This window comes from Apodemus sylvaticus, chromosome 19, assembly GCF_947179515.1.
Source record: "Apodemus sylvaticus chromosome 19, mApoSyl1.1, whole genome shotgun sequence".
In the NCBI taxonomy this organism is placed as follows: Eukaryota; Metazoa; Chordata; class Mammalia; order Rodentia; family Muridae; genus Apodemus; species Apodemus sylvaticus.
The window spans coordinates 5,837,485-5,846,987 of record NC_067490.1 but is presented as its reverse complement, the minus strand read 5'-3'; the positions used below and the strand labels follow the sequence as shown (position 1 = coordinate 5,846,987).

Genomic DNA, 9,503 nt, shown 5'->3' with positions numbered 1-9,503 from the left:
AAGGGCTATGAGGAACAGGTCCCCAGACCAGGTGGATTTTAAAGATCTTCCTGGTTGTAGACAAAAGCCAGAGGCGCTGCTGAGGCTTCAGTGTGTGTCCCTCCAGGGTTCTCCTGGCCAAGCAGCATGTGACACTCCCCAATAGGAAGCCTAGGGTGCTCCACCTGATTTGTCACTCTGCATTGTGTAGATCTCAGGGCTCCTGATTGAGGGATGTCCAAACGGTGGTAATTCTGAAATCTATGACCTTTGTCCCAAGCATTCTGGGTAAAAGGAAATCCTCAATCTTTACCATTTATCAGTGACGGGGAGGAAGGCATATGCTATAGAATGTCACTGCCCTCTTTCACATCACGCTCCTCACATGACCCCATGTGTCTGTGTGGGGTTCTGTGGCAGATGGCCTCTTAGGTTGTTTCCAGTTTGTTCTATCACAGAGAATTGGTACTCAACCAACCCTATCCCCATCTGTGCACTTGTAAAGACCTCCGGACATGTAATTGATAGGTACAGTGGGTGTGTCCATATTAAAACACACTTGGTTTATAAAGGAGCACCCCTCTTCTTTGCATTGTGACCCGAGTCCCCCTAGTTTCCTGACAACAGAGAAGTGAGACACCTAGATGGAACCACGTGACTGCAGGTACACAGACTGGACTGGACTATTAGCCTATAGTATTAGCATGTGTCAAATGCTACAAATATCAAGCAGATCTGATTGCAGTTGTTTCCTGTCATGCACAGGATGGTTGACCTGGTGGAAGCTGATACCAGAACTAAAACCTCAAGCAAAGTTAATATGAAGTGGCAAGTTTGACTTAGTCTGAAGTGTGTATGGCTGCATCCCAGGTCACCCTCCCATGCGGTTTTCTCTCCGCATGGTAACTCACTCACTGCAAAGACCTGCCTTGACCACAGGGCCACCCACCAAAGCAGCTTTAGAAAGGGTCTGTCTGCTAGACATAGGCGCTAGCCCACACCTGACAAAAACCCTCCCACAACCAAGAGGAACAGAATAAACTTGAGAAAGCAACTGAATTTGAAAAATAGGTTTTATTTAACCAGTGGTATTGTCTGACATCCTATGGCACACCAGATTACAGCCAAGTTCACAAACACAAATAAACAGCAGTTTTCTCCTTCCCTTGTCCTCCGATGGAGAAACTCGGCGGCAGCGGTGGCACTGCACTGTGGATGCCAGCAGCTCTTCTGCCAGCTCTAGCTTTGAGTCCAAGCCCTGGAGCACAGCCCCTAACACAGCATGGGCACATGTGCAAAGACATCTTCAATAAAATAACCAGAGCAGAGTTTTGCTGGAAATCACACTTGGCATTCTAACCCATCTTGATTGGATGGTGTGGAGCTGAACTGCATACTGAGGTGGCCAGGCCTGGCCAGGCTGCCTCCTCCTGGGCTCCAGATGACTCAGGGTCCCGCCCTGCCCCAGGGAGCAGGCAGGTCCCTGCACTGACAAAGAATGGAGACACCATGACCTAAATACAAGACCTGTTACATCCAACACTGGAATTGGCTTTACACTTTCTTACTGCACAAAAAGCTTAAATATACGGGTCCTCATATAGCACAAAGTGCCCGAAATTCAGAAAATTATGCAAACAGTTCTTCACCCCTGAGGATTCATGTTTATAAAGGTGAAAATACAAAATATTAAAATAATTTGCCCTTTCTCCCCATCAGAAGGAACCACACTCTCTAAGGATTCCTACAACATACAAAATTCCAAGACAGAATTGCTTCCTCCCCAAATCGACACTGAACTAGTGTCAAGCTGCCGGGGGTGGGGTGGGGTGGGGTGGGGTGGGGTGGGTGGGGGACCCTCACAAGGAGAGGGGCCTGACTACTGGGTTTTGTGTCTAACAACTCTATTTTGAGAAAGACAGGAGCTCGTCTCTCCCTTCGCTGGGCTTTCAGCGTTCAGAGCTGGTTACCATGAGTGAGAACATGATTTCCAGAGCTGGGGACAGTCCTAGGACAGGACTTGTTTTCCCCGAGTTGGTGACATCAGATGGCAAGGGTTCAGGTGCTCCATTCGTCTGTCCATCCTGTCTTCCCGCACCATGAGCACCTGGAAGATCAGTTGTGTTCAACACGAAGGAGCCGGAGCGAGGAGACGGCACGTGCCCATAGCGTGGGCTGAGGCGCGTGGACAGGAAGTGCTGGGCAGTCTTCACACGCCTGGCCCAGGCTTCCAGAGGACAGGACGAGCTCCAAGAGCACAGCATGCAGACACATCCGCATTCCGCTAGACGTGAGGATGACACAGCCAACTACTGACGGCAGGAACCTGTGCCTGGCACTGCAGACCTCTGCACTGAGGTGAGCAGTGAGCATAGAGAACAGCTTCTCCTGGACGCGAGGGAGGGCGGCTGCACGCACACACACACACACATGCATGCACACGCATGCACCCATGGCCTTCTAGAAGGCTGCCTTGTTTTTTCCCTGTGCACTCGCCTAGCTCGGAACGCCAGCAGCTGAGATCCTGTAACTATCTACGCGCCCTTCTCTCCTTTTAAGGCACAAACAAGACTGACAACTTTGAACATACCTGTCAAGTTCTGAGGACGTTAAGCAAGCTGGTCACAGGCTAGATTATGCATGACTGAGGGATAGCCTCAGACATGAAGCAGCCTCTCTCTGTCACTGTGATATGGTAAAGGCAGGGCCACAGGAGAAGCCAAAGTGGCAAGGTCGCTAAGAACAGAGACATTTTTAACATTTCTTACTTTGCACTTGACACATACGTCCCTAAGGAGATGGCAGTTCCCACTGGCCTGCCCAGACTGAGAAAGCAAGCAGACTACCAAGGAGCATTCACAACTCAAGTCACTGCCATCACAATGACTTCCACAAAGATAGGTGGACAGACGAACAGACAGACAGACACACACACACATACACACACTAACACATACATGCACCCCTTCTGCCATGAAGGAATCTTTCAACAAGAGGCACTTGAATGGTATTTGGAGAGTCCCCATGAAAAGGCCTTCCCCTCACAGTGAAGTGGGACAGACAGAACAGAAACCAGGTGTTCAGGACTCCATTTCTTCTTGGTCAAGAGGCGGCGGCACAAAGCTGATGACTTCATCATAGGTCAGGCCTAGGGCGGGAAGGAATGGAGAGGCATTAAGACTCCAGGCACCGCTGCTGCCAGCAGCCACTTAGCTCCGCCCTCAGTGGTTTGATGAATGCATCAATCTCCTTGCTCATGACCTGCAGCAGAGCAGCTCCAGTTCAAGGACATGGAGAGAACTGTCGCCCCTACTCTATCATGCAAGGTGCTCCTCCTGAGTGCTCCCCAGAGCAGTGCTGCACTCTGCGCAGTGAGGCAGTCCTGCTCTGGAATCTAAGTGCAGAACTGATGGAGAAGGACTGGGCGAGATGTGGCTCCATCCCTGGCAGTCCCTAACGAGGCTAAAGTAAGCTATAAGAAACCCTTGTCCTGGTTCTGTGCTCAAGTACACTGGGCCTCCTTTATCCTGAAAGGATGCTATAACTGTAAAACCCGCAAGAACTCTCTGTGAGGGTGACGGCTGTGCACTCTCTATCTGCGAACCCTTCAGGGAACATATGCACCAGAGACCCTGGTGGAGTTTAGAGAGCTGCTGGTAACCATTCACAAGGGTTTGATTTAGACAGGTTCTCACATAGCCCAGGAGAGCTTCAAACTACCTAGATGGTTATGAATAACTTTACAGTCTGGTTTTCAAATCTTACACTTGTTTTTTTAAAGATTTATTTATTATATGTGAGTACACTGTAGCTGTCTTCAGACACACCAGAAGAGGGCGTCAGATCCCACTGCTGATGATTGTGAGCCACCATGAGGTTGCTGGGAAACGAACTCAGGACTTTGGAAGAGCAGTGAGTGCTCTCAACGGCTGAGCCATCTCTCCAGCTCAACTTTAAACTGACTCCCAAGTACTAGGATCACAGGTGTATACGAAATATTAGGCTGTCATTAAGTTCTCATTTTTCCTAAAGCTTCTTTTTTGTTTGTTTGTTTGTTTTCAAGACAGGGTTTCTCTGTGTAGCCCTGGCTGTCCTAGAGCTCACTCTGTAGACCAGGCTGTCCTCAAACTCAGAAATCTGCCTGCCTCTGCCTCCCAGAGTGCTGGGATTACAGGCTGCGCCACCACCGCCCCGCCCTTCCTCAGGTTTCTGAATAGTGAGAACCACTTAGAAAAGACTTTAAAGAAAAAAAAAAAAAAGAAAAAAAAAGATAAAAAAAAAAAAGCTGTAATCCCAGCACTTTGGGAGGCAGAGGCAGGCGGATTTCTGAGTTAGAGGCCAGCCTGGTCTGCAGAGTGAGTTCCAGGTCAGCCAGGGCTACACAGAGAAACCCTGTCTCGAAAAAACCAAATCCAAAACAACTAAAAAGAAAAAAAGAAAAGACTTTAAAAACTTTAAGTTGGGCATGTAGTTTAGTGGTAGAACCCTTGCGTAGTATGTATGAGTCCTAGGTCTAATCTCCAGCACTGTTAAAGTTGGACTTGGTAGCACATGCCTTTAATCCTAGCACTCAGGGGGCAGGGACAGGTGCATCTCTGAGTTTGACGCTAGCCTGGTCTACAGAGTGAGTTGTTCTGAGTGGCTACACAGAGAAAAATCCTGGCTCAAAAAAAAAAAGAAACAAAACATGACTAAACTGAAAGCAAGGCCGAGGCCCACTTGGCCTGCCCGGGACTCACTCTTCCACTCATCGATGAGGAGGTCCCTGCTCTCAAAGGACTGGTCGTAAGGGTCAGCCACGGGCTCATCGTCGGGGTCGTGGTACTGAGCAAAGTAGGCGTGCGCGAGAGCTTGGGCCGCTGTGATCCTCTTGTCTGAGTCCAGAACAAGCATCTTCTCCAGCAGGTCGACAGCTGCCACAGCAGAGAGGGGAACACACGGCGTTAGTGCCGCCACCGTGCAAGCTCCAAGCACTGCTCCCACCCACACGGAGCATCTTTTCGGGATGTTTCTACTTGGCACTTCTCTCCTGTGTGTCTGTGTTAAATGCCTCTGGCACATTTTAAAAACATTACTGAGGAACAACAAACACCCTTCCCCTTCTCCTCCCCGTCTGCCTTGGTTTCTACTTGTAGGCACTCTGGATGCTGAGGACACCATTGTCAGAAGCTGCCACTCTTCCGTGTGCTGTACTGTACCCTCTCCCAGTTTCCTCTATTCTTTAGATTTACCAAAACCTAGAAATTACATCTCAACTGTTGGTAAGAGTGAAGCCAGGCATACTGAGCCCAACCATGTCGCAGGTGACGCTGAGCTGGGGCCCCACAGCCTCGAGCTTACTGATGTGGGAGCCAAAGGGAGCCGCCATCGTGAGCTCTCCCCCTTCTCCCCAGGAGAGATATGGGGCAATGTCTCCTAGTGATCATCAGTTACTTTCAATAATGGTTTCTAGGAGCCACTACTGATTTTTTTGTCTCCCAAAAGCAATGACCTCACTAGAGACTAGAGGCTGTGGAGCAGATCTGTTTAGTTCTGTCTGATGAGGTCGTCCTGCTTAGGAGGACCAGAAAGGCTTTTTTTTTTTTTTTTTTTTTTTTGGTTTTTTTGAGACAGAGTTTCTCTGTGTAGCCCTGGCTGTCCTGGAACTCACTCTGTAGACCAGGCTGGCCTCGAACACAGAAATCCGCCTGCCTCTGCCTCCCAAGTGCTGGGATTACAGGCGTGTGCCACCATGCCCGGCTCAGAAAGGCTTTCTAAACTCCACAGGTTCTTTTAAATTTATGTTTAAGTATGTCTACATTACAGTGCACGCCTGCTTGGCTGAAAATCTAAAATCCAGCAGAGGGCGCAGGATCCTCTGGAAGTGGAATTAAAGACAGTCGTGAGCCACCATGTTGGTGCAGGGACTCAAACCAAGAGCCCCTTGGCAGAGCAGGCAGTTCGATTAAGTGATTGTAGCCACCTCTACAGCTCCAGATGATTTCTTCGATGTGGAAGGCTGTGGGTATTGAGGGGGAGAACCTCCTGAAGAGATGTACCTCTGCTCCTGAGTGATCGTACAGCCTGCAGCCTGAGCTCCAGTTATTCACAGACATACAGAGGAAACAGCAAACATGCATGTGCTGGCTCTCCAGCTTAGAGCGCTAGGCGAGGGCTGCGGTACAGCCAGTAAAGTCTGCAGAGTGTGCCTAAGGCCTTGGGTCTAAACCCAGCACTGCAGACAGCGGGCACAGTGCACACACCTGTAATCCCAGCACTTAAAAGGCCATATGACCTGTCTTCAACACTGAAGCTCTGGAGGACTGCCTGGATACAAATTCTTCCCTTGTTCTTCTATAAATCTGCTGACTTTATATTGAACATGAATGAGTGGGTGCCTGCCATGCTAGGGCAGAAAGTTACCCAGGACCAAAGCACTCAGATGAGGAACACGTCAGAAGTAAGAACAGGACTTCTCAGGGACAGAGGCAGGAGGCAGATACAGACAGACATGCCAAGAGCAAGGGCAGTGCGAGGTCCTTGGCTGTGCTCTGAGACGGGCAGTGATGCGAAGCCTGTGACTGACAGCAGGCTGTTGACATTTATGTCCCCGGTGTGCAGCCCAGCTAGCATGTCAGGGACGGTTCGGCTATCGATCGATCGGTAACAGCATGTTCCTCTGACAAGCTCTTGGCAATGGGCTGCCAGGCATGTTTGGATGTGAGCAGGCTGTGAGGAACACCAGATGGGCCAGAGCCTTCTTTCGGTCTCCAGCAGCCTGGACTCACTCCTGAAAGCTGGTTCTTTTCAATCTGTCTGTCAGCTCAATCAAAGAAGACTCAAACACTGCACTGAACATCTGATGGGCGAGGAATCAGAGGTGGACTCAACATGGAGACCATGGATCACAGAGACCTCGCATACCCGCACCTGGATGCTGCAGCACAAATAAGTTAGAAAAAGCCCAGCGAGCCTGACAGGGAGGCCACAAACCTAACCCAACCTGTCAGTACCGTCGTGCACACCTGAGGCCTGAATGGTGTGACTTAGGCTGGACACCGTCCTCCAGGAACACATGCACCTCTCCTGCTACAGGAATAACTGCCACAGCACAGGCACTCCTCTGTACTGCCGTTTGGATGGAGTTCTTGAAGGGGAAACAGCCCTGCCTCTCCCGGCCTTTGAGACCACTGCCATAGACACCAGCCCTTCAAAGGATAACTAGCTCTGGCACATGGCTTCACTTAGTGCAGTGACTTTAGAGTAACATCTGCAGGAACGGGAGAGGAGGGGACAGCAGCCACCACCTGCTTGCTCCCTTCTCTTGGCAGGGAGACATTCTGATGGTTCTCTATCTCCTACTGCCTACTACACCAGAGCGAGGAACTAGAACCTCAGCACACTACCCTGGGACCATCCGCAGCAAAGGAAAAGCAAGACTCATTCTGAGCTCCACTGTCACTTCCGTTTGCCAGGTGGTCCTGGAGCTGATGGGGGCAGGAAGGCAATGATGGAGAATTAATGCTGCAAAGGCAGCTGGTTACACCCTGAACGGCAGGGAGAGGAGGGAAGGGAAAGAGTCTGTGAGAGTGGATGGAGGACACTGGGTCCCGGGGCCAGGCATTAAGCATGCACCTGTGCCTGTTTCTGATCTCAGCTGGGCTCCACCTACCACCAGCAGCTGGAAGGGTCATGCCTCCTTCCTTCCTCCCAGTCCCCATAATTCCCCGTTCTCCATTCTTCACTGCCCTTGTCCTTTTTACCACCATATTCTGTGAACATATAAACACACAAGCCTATCATCGTATGATCGTCCTTTAAATGTGACAACACAGACAGTAACAGCCATATTTATTGAGACCCAAAAGATTTTTTTTTTTTTTTTTTGCATTTGGTTTTTTCAAGACAGGGTTTCTCTGTGTAGCACTGGCTGTCCTGGAACTCACTCTGTAGACCAGGCTGGCCTCAACTCAGAAATCCACCTGCCTCTGCCTCCCAAATGCTGGGATTACAGGTGTGTGCCACCACTGCCCGGCGACCCAAAAGTCACTTATAAAGGTACTCTTTTTAGTCAAAACAACAAAACTTCAGATCCCTAATTTATGTCACAAAATAAGAGTCTGACCAACTCACCCAGGGGATTGGCACCAATGAACACATTTGCGAAGTTCATCTTCGGCATCTGGGCCAGAGACTGAATGTAGTTTCTTGCCTGTAAAGACACGGGCTCAGAATGAGTGTGCTCAGCAGGGTTACTGAGAGCAGCAGGGCTTGGCCAAGGCCCCACACCCCGGCATGGCCCACTGCCCGGGGAGCTCAGCTCAGGCTTCTTTTCTTGTCACTGACTTTATTCTTGCTGTCCCCCCACAGTGCTATCTCACATGGAGATATGCCAACCAATCAACTACGCTTTTATTAGTGTTCTGGTCAAAGGGTCAGAAGTTTAAAACCAGAACCGCCTTCCTATCATATCAGGTAGGTCATGAAGAGGAGCTGGCACTGAAACAGACTCATTCCAGTTTGAAGTGTCGGAACCAGACACAGACATGGCTTAACCAAGTGGAATGGAAGAAGGAATGCGAGAGGTAAGAAGCCCATCTCACCAGAGAAGCCATCCGTCAACACAGACAAAAGCTCAAATGCAAGCCAACACTCCACGAGGGTCTGTCTGTCTGCTAGCCTGTTTTCCCAAAATACTAAGGGCCCGTTTGAAAAAGCACACTGATCATACACGGAGTTATGAGCTGGTTACAACCTGATTCCCCAAGTGCTCATGTGTACTATGGGTTTTAAAAACCCAGCACACCTATTAGTACAAGGGGTTTAGTGTGTGCTTGCACGCAGTCTTCTCTAGGTTGACGCGGCTGCAGCACACCCTGACTACACACCCCTGCAACGACATGTTACCTCAAGCACAAGATATACAGAGAACCAAAAGCCAGGGTACACTGGCCTACACTGCAGCGTTCCCTCATAGTCTTAGGACATTTCATCCCAAACGTCAACACCCTGCTAGCACACAGCCAGTACTACTTTTCAGAGTTCTCGGTGCACATGCAAGCATTTGGTGACATTAGAAAGTGCTGGCTATACAGAGATGCTACAACGAGAAGGTGGCCTCCCTGAGCATGCTGTTTGTTCTCACCTCATGGCTTGGCATCCTGTTAATGAGATAAGCAGGGGGTGTCCCCGTCAGACGCATTATCTGCTGAAGCTGGTTAATATCTTAAGATGCCTAGTCAAGGGCATTGTTGAAACACACAGTATACAAATCAACTCCAGTTGTAGTTTTTATTTTTATTTTTTAAAGTCAAAAGCCATCCCAAACAAAACAACTCTGTCTCCCAACCACACCAGGCCAGACCTAAGACTGCATGTTCCAATATTCCATGGAGAACGGCAGGAGCTGTTAGTGGCCATGCACACGTGAAAACAGACATTTCCTTAAGTGTCAGCTTTAATGTTAAAATAGTTTAGGTTCTCTGGAAGCAGACTGCTCCTGGACCCAGGACGCCAGCCAGAGAACCATTTTCAAGTCCCAATGG

The 9,503-nt window shown here is 49.6% G+C and overlaps 1 protein-coding gene across 3 annotated transcripts in view; it reads right to left on the bottom strand.

Moving 5' to 3' along the window:
• Nucleotides 1–1,034: 1,034 nt before the first annotated feature.
• Nucleotides 1,035–9,503, bottom strand: part of Mapk14 (mitogen-activated protein kinase 14) — a 57,611-nt gene continuing 49,142 nt past the window's right edge. For 2 of the 3 annotated variants that reach the window (XM_052164165.1, XM_052164168.1), the window contains exons 10-12: nucleotides 8,092–8,170; nucleotides 4,719–4,892; nucleotides 1,035–3,127 (exon numbers count right to left, since the gene is read on the bottom strand). In XM_052164165.1, the coding sequence (XP_052020125.1) occupies nucleotides 3,060–3,127; nucleotides 4,719–4,892; nucleotides 8,092–8,170 (321 nt within the window). In that variant the 3' untranslated portion in view covers nucleotides 1,035–3,059. Of the gene's footprint in view, nucleotides 3,128–4,718; nucleotides 4,893–8,091; nucleotides 8,171–9,103; nucleotides 9,184–9,503 lie in introns of all 3 variants that reach the window. The other variant, XM_052164167.1, reaches the window with a different exon arrangement.